Source organism: Chelonia mydas, chromosome 2 (genome assembly GCF_015237465.2).
Source record: "Chelonia mydas isolate rCheMyd1 chromosome 2, rCheMyd1.pri.v2, whole genome shotgun sequence".
In the NCBI taxonomy this organism is placed as follows: domain Eukaryota; kingdom Metazoa; phylum Chordata; order Testudines; family Cheloniidae; genus Chelonia; species Chelonia mydas.
The window spans coordinates 58,065,433-58,083,359 of NC_057850.1; the positions used below are offsets into that span (position 1 = coordinate 58,065,433).

General features: G+C 41.2%; 1 protein-coding gene across 11 annotated transcripts in view; it reads right to left on the reverse strand.

The window, feature by feature from the left end:
* SULF1 (sulfatase 1) overlaps positions 1-17,927 on the reverse strand; it is a 169,001-nt gene that overhangs the window by 42,367 nt on the left and 108,707 nt on the right. For all 11 annotated transcript variants that reach the window (XM_043539517.1, XM_037892462.2, XM_037892460.2 and 8 more), the window contains 5 exons: positions 13,182-13,332; positions 11,142-11,317; positions 10,435-10,563; positions 10,106-10,162; positions 8,909-9,038 (listed from right to left, as the gene is read on the reverse strand). In XM_043539517.1, the coding sequence (XP_043395452.1) occupies positions 8,909-9,038; positions 10,106-10,162; positions 10,435-10,563; positions 11,142-11,317; positions 13,182-13,332 (643 nt within the window). The remainder of the gene's footprint in view (positions 1-8,908; positions 9,039-10,105; positions 10,163-10,434; positions 10,564-11,141; positions 11,318-13,181; positions 13,333-17,927) is intronic.

Genomic DNA, 17,927 nt, shown 5'->3' on the forward strand with positions numbered 1-17,927 from the left:
AAGTGGGCAGGGCTAACTCAGGGAGAACAGGGGTTTGAAAAGCCAGCTCCTAAGCTACCCGAAGAGCTAGTGAACAGGGGAGTATTGTGATGAAGTTTAGAGACTGAGTGTGAGAAGCAGATACACCTAACAAACATACTCTAATCTTAGACCAATAATCTCCCCCACTCCAAAAAACCCAAAATCCTCAAACCACCCCGCAAAGCAAAAATAATGCAGGCAGAGGTCCAGCAGCAGAGCGGGGGCTATCCAGTTTATTGCACTCAATGCAACATGTACTGCTTTGAGGGCAGGTAGCATATGTGTGCATATATGGCCCTCAGATATTGCTCTTAAAACCAGAGTTGCTGAACTGGATTAGCTCAGGGAAACAGAGAGGTACGCAGAGGACACTGTCAGGGACACAGGAAAGTGGTGCCACCGCCAATCTAACAGCCTTTGCGCTGTTGAGGAGGATGAAAGTCTCAGGGAAGGAGAACATCAAGCTGGAGCAGAGGAAAATGATCCCATATTTGGGACACTCCTTCCAGATGATGATGTGGTATACTCTCGCACTGATGATACCTCTCTGGGAGAGGGGACCCCAGTTATTAGGAAGAGGCAGGTAATAGTAATGGGAGAATTGATTATTAGAAATACAGATAGGTTTGTAATGACCAGGAGAACTGCATGATGAACTACCTGCTGGGTGCAAAGGTCGTGACCTCTAGATAGACGTATGTGCAATTCGGGGAAGGAGCTGGTCGTTGTGATACATGTAGGTACCAGTGACATAGGAAAGGTAGAAGAGAGGTCCTGGAGGCCAAATGGAGGTTACTATATAAGAGATTAAAATTCAGAACCTCCATGGTAGCATTCTCTAAAATGTTTCCAGTTCCACGCACAAGGCTAGTTAGACACGCAGAATTGCATTGATGAGACAATGGTGTTGGGAAGAGGTATTTAGGTTTATTAGGAACTGGGGAGCCTATATAGGAAGGATGGACTTCACCTAAACTAAAATGGAACCAGATTGCTGGTATATAAAATTAAAAAGTTCACAGAGGAGTTTTTAAACATAGGGCTGGGGGAAAGACAACAGGTATGGAGAAGCACACAGTTCAGACACATCCTTTAGGAGAAGATTTATTAGATGGGACTCTCTATATCCTAATAAAGAGGAGAGACTAGAAGTTGATAAACTACAGGTAAAAATGGAAGAGAAACTGTCAAACAAAAAAGAATCCCATTCAATTACATCACATGAAGGCAGACAATCAATATTGAAAAATTTTATAAGTGCTTGTATACAAATGCTAGAAATCTAAATGCTAAGATGGGTGAACTTGAGTGCCTGGTATTAAATGAGGATATTGATATAATAGGCATCACAGAAACTTGATGATAATCAATGGGACACAGTAATACCAGGGTACAAAATATACAGGAATGACAGAATAGGTCAGTGGGAGGAATGTCGCTATATATGAAAGAAAGCATAGAGTCAAATAAAGTAAAAATCTTAAATGAATCGAACTGTACCATAGAATCTCTGTGGATAGAAATTCTGTGCTTCAACAATATGAGTATAGTAGTAGGAATATATTATCAACACTCATCAGGATGGTGATGGTGACTGTGAAATGCTCAGGGAGATTAGCGAGGTTACAAAAAAAAGGAAATCCAACAATAATGGTGGATTTCAACTATACCCATACTGACTGGGTATATGTCACCTCAGGACAGGATGCAGGTATAACATCTAGACACCATAAGTGACTGCTTCTTGGAGCAGCTAGTCCTGGAACCCACAAGGGGAGAGGCGATTTTTGATTTAATCCTAAATGGAGCACAGGATCTGATGAAAGAGGTGAATATAGATGAATTGCTCAATAATAGCAACTGTAATATAATTCAATTTAACATACTTGTGAGAGAGAGAGAGTGTGTGTGTGTGTGTGTGTGTGTGTGTGTGTGTGTGAGAAATATCAAAGAAACCTTACCACAGTAGGATTTAACTTCAAAAAGGAGAACTACACAAAAATGAGGAAGCTAGTTATACAGCTGGAACAATTTGTATAGTGGGGTGCTGAGAGCCATTGAACCAAACCGTAAACCCAGTATATGATGGAAACCACCTCAAGCCAGGCAGTGGACAGCACAGAACCCCTAGTTCCAGCACCTATGTAGTTATATAGAAATTAAAAGGAATAGGCACAAAAGTGAAATGCCGGAAAGCTTCATGAAAACCATTTAAAAACACCAAAATAGAGGCTCAAACTAAATGTATACCCCAAATACAAAAAAAACCCATAAAAGGACCAAAAAATGCCACCACGGCTAAACAGCAGAGTAAAAGAGGCTGTTAGAGGCAAAAAGGCATCCTTTAAAAATTAGAAGTCAAATCCTACTGAGGAAAATAGAAATGAGCATAAACTCTGGCAAGTAAAGTGCAAAATTATAATTAGGCAGGCCAAAAAAGAAATTGACAAGCAACTAGCAAAAAACACAAAAACCAACACCAATTTTTTTTTAGTTATGTCAGAAGCAGGAAGCCTACCAACAGTCAGTGGTGTCACTGGATGATCAAGGTGCAAAGAAGACAAGGCTGTTGCAATGATGCTAAGTGAATTCTTTGCACTGGTCTTCATTGTAGAGGATGTGATGGAGGTTCCCACATCTGAGATGACAAATCTGAGGAACCATCCCAAATAGAGGTGTCAGTAGAGGAGGTTTTGGAATAAATTGATAAATAATAATAAGTCACCAGAAGCAGATATTCACCCAAGAGTTCTGCAGGAATTCAAATAAGATATTGCAGAACTACTAACTGTGGCTTAAATCAACCTCTGTATCAGATGACAGCTAATGTAATGCCAAGTTTTCAAACAAAGGTTCCAGAGGCGACGTTGGCAATTACAGGCGATAAGCCTAACTACAGTAGCAGGAAAATAGTATGGAACAGAATTCTCTGAGACATACATGAACATGTTAGGGAAGAGTCAACATGGTTTTTGTAAAGGGAAATCATGCCTCATCAATCTATTAGAATTCTCTGAGGGTATCAAAAAGCATGAGGACAGGGGTCATACAGTTGATATAGTGTACTTGGACTTTTAGAAAGTCTTTGACAAGGTCTCTCACCAAAGGCTCTTAAGCAAAATAAGCAGTCATGGCATAAGAGGGAACGTCCTCTCATGGATCAATAACTGGTTAAAAGACAGGAAACAAAGGGTAGGAATAAATGATCAGTTTTCAGAATGGAGAGAGGTAAATAGCCGGGTCCCCCAAGTATCTGGGCTGGAACCTGTGCTGGTCAACATATTCCTAAATTATCTGGAAAAGTACGTAAACAATGAGGTGGCAAAGTTTGAAGACAATACTAAATTACTCAAGATAGTTAAGTCCAAAGTAGACCGTGAAGAGTTACAAAGGAATCTCACAAAACTGGGTGACTGGTCAGCAAAATGGCAGATAAAATTCAACATTGATAAATGCAAATAAATGCACACTGGAAAAAATAATCCCAATTATACATACAAAATGATGGGATATGATAGAGCTCTATAATATGAATGATGTGGAAAAAATGACTAGGGAATTGTTATTTACCCCTTCAAAGGGGTTTTTAAATGAAATCAATAGGCAGCAGGTTTAAAGCAAACATAAGGAACATAAAGAAGTACTTATTTACACAATGCACAGTCAACTAGTTGCCAGGGAATGTTGTGAAGGACAAAAGTATAACTGGATTCAAAAAAGAATTAGTACATTCATGGGGGATAGGTCCCCCAATGGCTATTAGCCCAGATGCTTAGGGATGCAACCCCATGCTTGAGGTGTCCCAAAACTTCTGGCTACCAGAAGCTGTGACTGGATGATAGGAGATGGATCATTCGATAAATTCCCGTTCTGTTTATTCTATCCAAAGCATCTGGCACTGGCTTCTGACTGATGACAGGATACTGGGCTAGACAGAGCATTGGTCTGACCCAGTACGGCCATTCTTGTGTTCTTATGCAATTACTGTAGTAAAACAGTCATAGCAAATATTCACCACTGACTGAAAGAAAACTTCAAGCCACTATAATGAACCCCCGCCCCTGCATAATTGATGCTCATTTAACTGGGTTCAACTCCACTATAGTCATAGGGTTATACCCAGTTAAGCCAAAGACAAATTTAGCTCATAAACGACATAAAGAGAATATACAGACTCAGAATCTCTGTAGTGTCTAGCTTCTGGCAGGAACAGCAGATATGGGGGCCTTCAGGGAGCCCGCTAATGCTCCCTGATTCTCTGGCTGTTTCTATCATGGTAATACCCCAAAGAACCATCCACCAGCTGGGTACAGCAGGAACACAGCACATTCTTCTCATGCCACCTTTCTAGCCCCTGTTTGGTTTGTGGGCAAGGGGCAGGTAAGGAGCCTGCTACCCGAGCTCTGTAATTATTGGATTCTCTCCCATGCTGGCAGAGGGAATATGGACAGTTTCCACAGTTCAAGCTGTGTAAAGGGAGCAGTGTGGCCAGAGAACTTGGCCCATGGTATTGATATATTGGCCTGGATCTGAACCAAAAACTCTGGATCTGACCAACCAAATAAGTTAGGTGGGGAGAGTGTGACAAAGGTTGGAGTCTGAACTTTAATCAGCCTCTAAATTTCACAGCAGGCCTCTAGCTCACTTATAAGCCGAAGAAAAACCAGCATCTGAACATCCCAAACTGTGAAGGAGAGGAGAAGGGGTTTGAAATCCAGCTAGACAGATATATTAAATATGTGCAAAATTTGGAATTTATGCACCCATGTGGTCAGTCATGCATATAACTGGCTGTGTGTAAGTGACCACATCCAATTTGTGTGTACTTACCATTTGGTTATGTGTCAGTATATGCTCTCAATTACATATACCTAACTTTGAAAACCAGCCACTTTTTGCTGTAAGCAGAATTATTATTAAGAAACGCATTTAGTGTTTTATCCTGGTTTGTCTTGTTCTATTTATGCAATATGGACAAGTTGACTCTGCTGTGAAAACCTGGGACCAAATTTGTCCCTGATATTACTATACAGATGTAAACTGAGTTACCACAGGAATGATTTGGCTTATTAACTTTAGTTTAGGCTGTGGGTTCCTGAAGGCTGTAGAAATGTCACGGCTAATGTTAGAAAAATAATAGGCTATCTGATTTATTTGTGCTGATATCCTTAGAAATGTAACCCAATCATTAGGACTGAAAGTTTGTCATTGATTTTTTCCTAAAGACCTTTGGTTACAAACAGACCCTCATATAGCAGCTCAGGGCTGGCTTTTGGGCTCCATGAACCCATGGCTACAGAGTCCTTGCTTATTGGAGCCCAAATCAATCACAGCTGTGGGAGGAGCATTAAATACCATTGCTATTGCAAGCTCCTTCTAGCTTAGTGCCTGCAACCAATGAGATAGCTGATCAAAAGAAGGGCAGCTAGATGGCTTACTCCAGTGGATAAGGGATAGGACTGAGAGCAAGGGATCCTAATGTTGCAGCTCTGACACTTGATCAGCTCACTTAATCTTACCTTTTCCACGTGTGTATTACAAAAGTTATTACAGAATCATAGTTTGGCATAAGATGAAACAAGCACATGAAATAATTGCAAGGAAAACAGTTTGGTATTTTAAAACTCAACACTTGAGTGTCCGAAGGCCTAATTGAGACCACTGATCTCTCAGTTTTTGTAGAAATATTCAGCTTGCCCCCACCAATTTTAATCGCTGTTTGCAATGGCAATAGTTCGACACTTGAAAACCTTGCCCTTCAATGAGACTGTGATATTGTGTATACTAGGGTTACCATATTTGAACATTCAAAAAAGAGGACACTCCACCGGGGGGGGTGGATTTGCTCAAGCACCCCACTCCCGCCCCAACTCCACCCCTTCACCTCCCCCATTCCAACCCCTTCCCCAAAGTCTCCGCCCCAACTCTGCCCCTGAGCGCACCATGTTCCCCCTCCTCCCTCCCAGCTCCGTGAAACAGCTATTTTGTGGCGCAAGCGCTGGGAGCTAGGGGGAAAAAGCAGGCACTCTCTCGAGTGATCAACATATACTTTCTTGAATGATCAACATTCACGCTCTTTCTTGAATGATCAACTCTTGTTTGGGGAAAAATAATAATAGCAAAATCCCGGACGTTTTTAGATATTTAAAAATTTCTCCCGGACGTTTGATTTAAGAACCAAAAAGCCAGACACGTCCGGGGAAATTCAGATGTATGGTAACCCTATGTATGCCCTTTCAAAAGTGGCTGTGTTTTATGAGCATGTGTGAGGTGAGAACTGTGGCAAAGGACTCTCTTGATGGTGTGCCAGCCAAAACATATTCCAGACCAATCTTGGATTAAACTGAGATGTACTGTAACAATGTGTTTCAATGAATGGCAAGAATAAGGGCATGAGTGGATTATTTTTCAGTGTATGAACTATGGTGAGTGCCATCCTGTTTGTTTGACAGAACTCCACCTGCTTTGGATAAAGCACCACAGGTGGTTACAGACTGAAACTGGAAACTAAGCACAGCAGCGCTTTTGTATTCTCTTTCTAAACAGTTTGCTAATATTTCTTTTAAAACTATTATTATAATTAGCTAGAATGCTATAACTGGGTTTCTGAGGGAACCATACAAATGTATTTTCAACGTTTATTATTAATAGGGAATATTCTTGTAAAACTCCATTCAATACATTCAGAATTCTACACCTCACAAGAGACACGCCTCCTCTATATCATCACTAAATATATTGCGTTAATTCAGAATAAATTAAATATTTTGGGCCTCAGGTTTTTTTTTAATTCCTTAACTCTGCTCCCATTTTTTTTAAACACTAGTGAACTGCTGCTGTGCAAGTGTACTATCTGACACCTAGCTACCTGCTCCATCTAGCAAAAGAGTTGAGAGATGACCAAGTTTCCACTTTACAAATGTTTATGAAAGGTACTTGCGCCAGCTGCTGACGTTGCCTTCGCTCTACTAGAATGTGCCAATACCTTAGCTGGTGGGGTTATATTAGCCAACTGGTAATATAAACGAATGCACAAAGGATAAAATCCCTTGAGTAGACACTGATCTGTCCTTAGGTCTGTCCAAAATTGCAATAAACAACTGAGAAGAAGACCTAAAAGACTTAATATGCTCCAGATAGAAAGCTAGAGCCCTTCTCACATAATCAAATGCACTCTCTTCTCATCTCTATGAGCGTGAGGTTTCAGAAAGAAAATTGGTATGTAGATTGCCTGGTTAACGTGAAATTTAGAGACTACTTTAAAGAAATTTTGGGTGAGGGAGAAGATGAACCTTATGCCTATGGATAACTGTACAGGGAGGGTTTGATACTAGGGCTTTTAACTCTCCCATCCTTCTGGCAAGGTAACGACTACTAGAATTGCTACCTTAATAAAGAAGTGTAGCAGAGAGCAAGTTGCAAGGAGTTCAAAGGGTGGTCCCATCAATTTTGCTAGGACCAAGATCAGACTCCAAGGAGGGATAGGATCTTGCACATGTGCATACAATGCTGACAAAACCTTCAGGAATCTGGTGACAATGGGGGTTGGAGAAAAGGGATCTACTATCTACTGAGATGTGGAAGGCTGAAATAGCTGCCAAATGCACTCTTATAGAGCTAATAGCCAAACTTTGTTTTAAGTATAGAAGATAATCCAGTATGAGATCCAGGAGTGCCCACTTTGGAGATACACCTTTCTGATGGGACCCAATGGAGAAACGCTTCCACTTAGCCAGGTAAGTGCTCCTACTGGAAGGTTTTCAGCTATTCAGAAGCACTTTCTGAATGTCCTTTAAACAGGATCTCTCAAATGGTGTTAACCGTGAAGCAGCCATGCTCTCAGATGGAGGGCTGTGAGGTTGGGATGGAGCAGGCAACTGTGGTCCTGGGAAATGATGTCTGGATCCAACAGGAGAGACAGTGGAGGCTCGTAGGGTCGAGTACCAGTGCTGATAAGGCCATGCTGGTGCTATAAGGATGAGGCAAGCATGATCTTCTTTGACTCTGAATAAGAACTTGGGTTGCAAAGAAATTGTAGGGAAGGTATACAGGAGGGATTTCTTCCAGGATAGGGGAAAAGCATCCATCAGCGACCTGGGCTGAGACCTTCCAAGAATAGACCTGATGGCATTTTCTCACCAACTTATGAGAGCTTTCATGCATTTCCTCTGCCTGAATATCAAGCACAGAGGCCACCCTTCTCAAAAGATCTTGATGAGTTCAGTGGTCCTCTGGCAGTGGAGAATCACTTGGCAGCTCAGTAGCTTCATCTGGTGATGAGGGAGAGGAAGCCACAGGCTTTTGAGGTGGCTGATCTATGTCTTGCTGCAGGGAAGCTGCCTGAGTGACTTCTGGATGGTTGGTACTGACCGCACTACTGAGAACCAGAGAATGATACCCTCTATGTTGATGCCACCAGCCTGCTCCCAAAGATAGTAAACAAGACGGTTGAGGGGAAGGATACCCCAGGCGTCCAGAATGGCCACTGACATGGGTCTGGGAAATATTTGGGAAATATAATCATCCTATTTTTAATTTAATTTTTATACGGACTCTCCCCGACTTACGCAATCGTTCCATTCCGGAACGCCTTGCATAACTCGAATTTTTGCGTAAGTCAGAAACATATACCCGACCACTACGCAAAAAAACCCCAAAACCAACCCTCTTATTTCTAGCTTACGGAACTTTTTCCGTAAGTGCAAATTTGCGTAAGTCAGGTCTTGAGTAACCGGGGAGCGTCTGTACTTTCTTACTTATAGAGACATTAGGCAAACGTGGTCTCTTTAACCTATTTCTGCTAGACCTTGTGCGGTATGTCACCACATCATTCCAAGAAATACATTCCATTAGGGTATATACAGTTCTGGAATCATTTGTTGCTCACCTGTCCTGGTTGCTCACAAGCTGTCTGGTATCTCGCTTGCTGGCATAATTCTTTTACTCTCTCATATTTTGGTAAATGGTTAGACTGTTGGGCATTTTTGTTGGGTTCCTCCTTCTTGCGCAGAAATTTGCTTTCAAAAGGAAAAAAGAGTTAAAAATTTTATAGGCAATGCACTCAAACATTGAAGGGGATACATTTCATTAAAAAAGCAATGATATTTAAGATTTAGCATCTGGTGGCCATCTTCTACGACAGTGGTTTTCAAACCGTGGGTCGCGACCCCATTTTAATCAGGTTGCCAGGGCTTGTGTTAGACTTCAGCCCTGGGTGGTGGGGCTCAGGTTACAGGGGCTTTGGCCCTCCTACCCAGGGCGCAGGGCTTGGGCAGGCTCAGGCTTCGGTCCCCCCTCCTGGGGTCGTGTGGTAATTTTTATTGTCAGAAGGGCGTCGCGGTGCAATGAAGTTTGAGAACCCTGTTCTAATTTAAAAACATTCATGTGCTTGTCAGATATAGCAACAGAAGCTTTTGCAGTAAAGGAATGGCCCAAGTGACATACTGGAAACCTACACCAGCAGTCATTGCTTCTCTGTAGGAATTATTAGTGTAGTCATACCCACAAGTTTATTTTCATAGACTGTCATGTCATAAGTGCCATAAAAGGAATTATTGTAATACTTTTACTCAGAGAATTTTCACAGTAATAAAGGGCAAGGCAATGCAAATGATAAATTGTGTGAGAAAATGTTGAATAGCTATATTTATGAATCTCATTTACGTATTGACCTTTCCTTTACTTAAATCAAATGGAGAAGGATTCCTAACTGAGGTGAAAACTATAAAATTAACTTATAGAAGAATGTTGCACCATCACATCAACAGCAGGACTTGGAGAAGAGTGATGGAATGGGAAGGAAAAATCAGCCAGGTGACCAAGTGAACAGCTGTGGGTCTGAGGTTAAAGAACAAATCTAGGCAAATGGAAGGGATGGGCCAGTAAAGTTGCTGTGGAAAGCACCCACTCAAATCTCTTATGAAACAGCCTAAGAAGAAGAGCCGCCGGTTGCACAGCTTGCACTGGGAACAAAGAAACCTTGTCAGTGTACTTGCAGACTTTACAGCCTAGCTGACCACTAAAAAGCACAAGCAAGCTTGCCACTAGGCAAGTTTCCCAAAACTTTCTCAGCTTTAATAATTACCCTCTTTCCACCAGAAACGTATCACGCCAAATTTTGGTCTTCTTGTTTGTTCGAAACCTGAAAGCAAAATAATATTATTTACTGCTGGCATCTGTGACTGTTTTTGAATACCAGCATTAGTGTTAACAATTTATTTGTTTTTAAATGACCTCTTGGCTCATGTATATGTACAATTTTATAAATGTGCTATTTAAAACAGTTTTGAAATGTGAAAGCTGTGGTCATTGGGCTTGACACTGCTTATTTTGCCACAATTTCTTTTCCATTCAGCTGTTGATTTACTCAGGTGTTTGCTGCTGAATAGGCTTTGAGAAATGGCAATGACCCACCTGTTTCCTGGCTTTTCGAGGTCCAGAAGTTTTAGGACAGACTTGCCATCCATATCTGGAGGCGCGTCAAGTCCTGCAATATCCAGAACAGTTGGAGCAAGGTCAATATTCAGCACTATCTGAGGCACTCTGCAAATTAATAGAAAAGGTCAGAATTGAATCATGTGTAAGATATGTAACCCTTCACGTTCTTTCAGAATTAGAATAGCAATAAATGTGTATGAGTTCTTTGAAGATGAAAAGCTCTATATAAGTGCTAAGTGCAGAAGTTCCCCCTAGAGGGCTGTGACTTTGAGAATGACAGACCAATATCATTTGATACTGTCATAAAGGGCATCTGAGCAAGGTACAGTTAAAAAAGGAGTTGAAATAGGCATGTTATTCCTCCCATCTTATTCATAATAAATCCATTCTGCAAGCCAGAAGAGGAGCAATAGATGTCCTCATTTGAACCTAACTTCTTTTTAAAAATAAAGGACAAAGCCTAACTATCCAGGGCTCTAAATAATACAATTTTCTATCACACATTTTAACCAATTTATCACACACAAAAAGACAGACATGCTTTTGTTCTTCTAAGGCAGTGTCCTGCATTAACAGAATATTCTTTATGAAAGGAAACCGAACACTTAGAGTGACCATCAGATGTACTTAGAAACATTTCAAATGAGGTACAGCAGCTGTGCTGCAGACATAGGAGAACGTACACTGATCCCGGCTCTACACTTGGCCCACGAATAAAGAAAGGAACTCGAATATCAAAGTCATATGGCATTGACTTTCCCTTGACGAGTCCAAACTGCCCAATATGGTAACCATGGTCAGCAGTGTAAATGATGTAGGTATTCTCCAGTTCTCCCGTCTCCACAAGCATATGGTATAACTGAAATATAGCATAGGAAAAGCTCAAAATCAAATATTGCAAAACATTTTTTACATAATCATAGTTTTTCTCATTTAAATCTGTTGGGCCAAATGTAACACTGGGGAAACTATTGAAACTAACAGTTATGCCAAGGATGAATTTGGCACATCATGTCCTTACCATGGTGTAGAAAACTGAATAAAATGTTGTTTTACTACTCACCCACTAGGTCTACATCTTGACATATGAGAGTTTGCTTCAGGGGGGATTTCAGAAAGTTTACTTTGGCAATTTATGGTGCTATTTGACTTGTGTCACCACTACCCACAAATCTCTACATAATCATTGTAATACACTGCTTGGCAAGTTACTATCTCTACAACAGATGCATTCTTGGGCTTGCTCAAATGTGTTATTAGTTTGTAAGCGTCTCCTCCCCTTCAGTTAGGGGCTTGGAAAGAGGCCGTACATTTTATTGCTACTAAATGTTAAGGGAGTCCCTCCTTTAGCACCAGTGGAAAGGCCTTTGGTCACGGAGAGGGGTTTTGGAACAAAAGGTCAACAATTCTATTCCTAACACCTCATGTGTCATATTATATGTAGTTAGCTGTCCCATACATTATCTATATGCTCACAAACACTAACAGTCTGACACCTGATTTTTGGTCTGTACTTCAGTGAACCCAGATGCCCAGAACTTAGTTGAAGGATGAACTGTGGAGGGAATAGGGTGGAGCAGAGGTAACGTACAAGCGCATGGGTGTGTACATACGTGCCATAGCCCTCTACAGATGAGGAACTTGATTATTTCTTTTTATATTTGCTCTATTGGCTGAGAGTGTGAAACCGATCCTTTAGCTCACTGGACACACGTTAATTTTTCCCCTTTAAAAAGACACTTATTCTACTGCCAGTTAAAAAAGTGGACAACAAAACAGCTGTGTAGCATTACCAGTCAGAGAATTTGTAGTAACTTGTATTTTCACAGGTAGATTTGGGTTCCCTATCACTGGGGTTGCCAGGCATCCGGTTTTCGACGGGAATGCCCTGTAGAAAAGGGACCCTGGCGGCTCCGTTGGGACTGCCAACTGGGCCGTTAAAAGTCCGGTCTGCAGTGCAGCAGGATCTTGGGGCTAAGGCAGACTCCCTACCTGCCCTGGTTCCGCGCTGCCTCTGGAAGCAGCCACCAGGTCCCTGTGGCCCCTAGGCACTGCAGCGGCCAGGGACTAGGAGGCTTCATGTGCTGCCCCGCCCCCAGCGCCGGCTCTGCAGCTCCCATTAGCCAGGAACCATGACCATGTGCCTAGAGGCTGCAGGGACCTGGCGGCCGCTTCCTCAGAGCTGCAGTAAGCGCCGATGGGACCCCGGACCCCAACCCCCTGCCCCAGCCCGGAACCTCTCCCACACCCCAAACTCCTCATCCCTGGCCCCACCCCAGAGCCCTCACCCCCCTGTACTCCAACCCCCTGGCCAAATCCGGAGCCCCCTCCTGCACCCCAAACCCCTGATCCCCAGCCTCACCCCAGAGCCCACACCCCCTCCCACAGTCCAAACCCCTCATCCCCAGCCCAGAGCCCCCTCCTGCACTCCAAACCCCTCATCCCAGCCCCAGCCTAGAGCCTTCACCCCCACCCCAGAGGTCAGGCAGGGCAGGGGTCTTCAGTTTTGTGTGATTAGAAAATTGGCAACCCTACCTATCACTTTAGGAATATAAACATGATTTTCTTCTCACTTACATGGGGTAAATCACAAGTGAGTCAACTGAAGTTAATGGAATTCACCAGCATAAGGTGAGTAGAAATGAGAGAAGAATCAGACTTGGTATCCAAGTTACAAAACTGTGTAATAAAACAATTGATCCTTGACATTTTCAGCTGCTCACCCTTTCCATGGAGTCATCAACTGACATCAATGTCTGAAGCCTTTTGCGCTGTAAGACATTTGTAAATTCCATGTGGATAGGCAGCATAGGCCCAGTGTACTGCATGATCCAATGTTTATCCATGTTTGGTGCGTAGTTATAGCTTGGAGTTCTGCAAAAAGAAAGGAGGGTATTTGCAGAATTTCACACAATATCACAGAAATTACAGGAAAAAAGGAATTGATCAGTGATCCACCTAATCCATACCCCGTTTCTGATATAGTAAGTAACAATCCTTTAGAGCATGGTGAAAGGAAGGCTGTAGTGGACAGTTATAAAATAACCTGCCTTTAGGTGGACATTTCTTCCTAATACCCACCAGTTAGTGTTTGTTTCATGCCCTGAAGCTATCCCTTTAAATCTATATAAATATATACACACATACCCACACATGTGTATGTGTATATATGTGTATCTGTGCATTTCTCATTTATAACAACCACAGGTAAAATCCACTAAGTAATTTAGGAGCTTAATCATATTTTCAAAAGTGGGTTAGGAACCTAAGTCCCACTGACTTTCAATGAGAAGTAGGCTCCTAAGTCACTTCTGAAAATGAGTTACATTTGAAAATGTTATCCCACTTCTCTAATTTGATCTCATTTTACTTCTTATGAGTCATTTGTTCATAAAACACACTCAGAGCTGGGCTTAATTCAGCAGGGTCACACGTTCTTTTCTGCAGTGGGCCAAGACTAGTTTTGCCATATTTGTAGCTCAAAGAGGAGGATTAGCAAAGCTGTGTGAGGTGCCTTGCAAAGCGCCAAATTCTAACATGTACCTGGAGTTATCTCTTACTTCCATGACCTCTAAAAGTCTAACTCATCTTTAAAAAGGCTCATGTCACAATGACAAAAATCCCATGTAATCAGGCACCTTCACATTGCACAAGCCAAAAGGTCAAGTCAGCAAACTAAAGGATGAAATTCAGAGGTCAAAGAGGATTATTCTTCCAGTATTATTAAGGGAGGTTGCAAGTGTACCTCACAAGAAGTATCTATCCCTAAATTAATCAACTTACAATTAAGCTCACAACAAAGACATTTTCCCAGTGGGACAGGGACACATTAGCTTTTCTTGCTTCATTAGAATAGCAGCAACTGTGTCATCAGCGTTTAGTTTTTGATGTCCCCCAAAGAACTGAAGTGCTGATTTGTTTCATCATCTCACCACCATCGTCAAATAAAGGCAAGCTAAGGAAAAGCGCACATGTTTTGAGTTCTATCCTAACCAGTATGGTAGATACATTTGCAATTATTACCTATAATGAAAAAATATATTTGTTTATGTATGGGCTAAATCCTGCAGGAATATAATCTTTGTGTTTGTCTCTAAAGTATCATGAACACCTATAGCAATATATAGGTGAGCTATAGCATCAATACCATAAGAATCATAAGAAGATCCTAGCATGGAATCTACATAATTATCTTGGTCAAATCCCACACTACTGAATCAAAAAAGCATGACTTCTCAGAGTTCCTACAAATGTCCAGTAACAGACAGAAACTCTTTGGTGGGTGATGGCATGTAAAATCTAAAAGTGTAAGAGGGAAATCACAGAAACACAAATATTCCATCTGAAATAAATCACGGTTAAGGAATGTATGGAAAAAATTAAACATGCAATATCCAGTGTGTCAGAGCAGCTCATTAGTCCCATTAGCCCTATTTTATATACAACAAACTCATCTGCCTCTTAAAAATTAAAAACAGAAACAAAACAAAATCCATGTACTGTAATTCTACCAACTTGTTGATCACTGCTCCTGATGAGTTCAGTCCCCTTCCCCTATGTGATGCAGTCATTTGCAAGACCGGGGCCTTAATTTATATTTTTAAATATTTACCCTTTCTTTTTCTTTTCACTTTTCCTTATTATTGCATTTTATTATGTTACATATTTCATTATGTAATCTTGAATCAATCCATCATTAAATTGAAAAAATGCATGTAATGTGAAACCAAATTAATTTTATATCTGTTACACATACTGAATACATATGGGCATATTTTTACTAGTTTAAATATATGATGAAAATAACTATTACATGTTTAATATATCTAATTTGGCAGTTTTTTTTAAACCATACATTACACATACAGCACACATGTAAAACATCAGAAACATGTGGATTTTTCCTCCCTCTCCTTCCATATCTCTAGCAATCTGTAGAGAACAACTATTTCTGGCACCACGCCAACTCTTTAGCTAGAGATAAGATAAACAATCCCCCTTCCATCAATTCTGACAGTTTTAGGGAGAAATGATACTGCGCCTAAGTTCTTTAAAGAGAGAGAAATACAAATAACTCTCTCTGTACTGCAGAAATATATCTTGCAGAAAGAGACACATACATTAGCAGGTTTCAGAGTAGCAGCCATGTTAGTCTGTATCCGCAAAAAGAAAAGAAGTACTTGTGGCACCTTAGAGACTAACAAATTGATTTGAGCATAAGCTTTCGTGAGCTACAGCTCACTTCATTAGCAGGCATTTTTCACACACTAAAGAAAGCCTGATTTTCGTGTCTGTTCATGTCAAGTACAATAAAGTCTATACATATATATTAAAAATCATACTAGAATGACAGCCCTGGTGAAGAAAGTCATCCCAGTGTATATATAGTTTGAAGAAATGAGCAATTTCCCACACTGTCCAACCAGTGTTCCAGAGCAATTTTGATCTGGAGTGGTCAGAATATAGTTCAGTCTCCATGACTTGTTTCTTAGCTTCTCTATGGAATGGATACCGATTTGAAACACTGTGTGGTCCAGATCAGGGATCGGCAACCTTTGGCACGTGGCCCGCCAGGGTAAGCCCCCTGGCGGGCCAGGCCAGTTTGTTTACCTGCCGTGTCCGCAGGTTCGGCTGATCGCGGCTCCCACTGGCTGCGGTTTGCCGCTCCAGACCATTGGGGGCTGCGGGAAGGGTGGCCAGCACGTCCTTTTTTTTAATTTTTCTTGGTTTTTTTTAAAAAACACGTCAAATACACCCATCACCCTGTCCCTGGACACACATATAGAAGTTAAAATGATTTATTGTTTGTTGATCAGCTATGTATTAGTCCAGAAAAGAGTGACCTTGAGATGAGCCCACTCTGGGCCAGTACCAAAAGGAAAGCACAGAGTCACTCAAGCACAGCCTTGCCAAGTCCAACAGGCAAGCAAAACCTCAGTGGTGTCAAAGATTGTGACAAATCTAAAACGATTAAGATACCCGACTAGTGCCCATTGATCACCAACCAACATATTCAGGTCAGTCTCCAGGCCATAAGCAGGTCGAATGCAAGACTCAAAGGAATCAAAGAAATCAGTGGATTTTAGACACCTGAATTGCTTCACAATAATACTCTCAATAACCTTATCCAAAAAGGGAAGATTAGAAACATGGCAACTGATGGCAAGACAATGACATTCAAGAAGTTTAGAATTAGATCTCAGTTCAACACTGAGGGCTGTAATCAGCGATGGCCAATAAAATGGAGGGGATAATAAACTGATTTTAATTGGCTAATTTTAGTAAGTACTCACAAATATTCCACCCATGATGTAAAGTGGTGGAGAGCCCTGAGTGGGAACCTAGAGCTACTTATGAGTAGTCTGGCACAGGAAGTAATATAGTTATAACCTATTTCACTTTGAACATGAAACTTTAGTAGATGGTGGGAATTCTAAGTTTTTCCTTGTCTCTTCATTATATATGTTTCCTCTCCTTTTAAAATCCCTGTTTTGTGTTTCTCCATCAGCCATCAATATTGCATATTTCAAAGAATGCCAATTCTAGTGCTGCTCCACAAATTGTCTAGAAGACAAATTCACCTCATTTTGTAACCACCTCCTGTTTCACCCAGAGATTAAAAATACATTTTGAAAGTGTTTATGAAAGGTTTTAACTGTACCACTAATCCCTGGAGCGCTGCTGTTAAAGAGTATCCATTATAAGCAGGATGCTTCTGACATGTGGATCTGGGAACAGGAGGCTTAAAGCCTACCTCAGCCGCCCGCTCGCCTTCTTGGCCGCACAACTGGTGGTCATTGCATGGCTGACTTAACTGTAGCTTGGAGTCATCTTATCACTCAGCAACGAGCAAACATATTCTTTATGTAATTACGTATTACAATGGAAAAATTCACAAATACTAGCACAGCACTGCAGACTTAGTATCTCTGCTATTTAATAAACCCTATTAGATACAGCAATCAAAAACTGCTGTTTACTCTCTACTTCATATACATATGTAACTGGGGTAGGAGTACTGCAGGCATGGACTGAAGAGACAATGGACAGACACTCTGTAAACATACCTGAATTGTCATAAATGGCCTCCAATTAAAATATGGGAGCAATTAGTTTATTATATTAGTCCATTATTACATCCATTTAAATGCTTAACTGACCCTCAAATCACATCACTGGAGGTCCAAAGGGTAACATATAAGGGACAATTGCACCCAAAAGTTTGAGCCTACATTTAATTGTGGAAGCAAAATTGTGCTTGCAATATTGACGGCCAATTTAATACACAAGGCCTTACAATGTATTGCTTAGCAAAATTCTCTGAGCACGTGGATAACAAACCTTCACATTACTTTACTTAAGATTAACCATTGGAAAAACAATGAGGAAAAGCAGACATCTATTTTTAAACAACAAATGTTGCCCCACGTCAGGAAAAATGGTAACCCATCATAAAGGCAACAAGAATT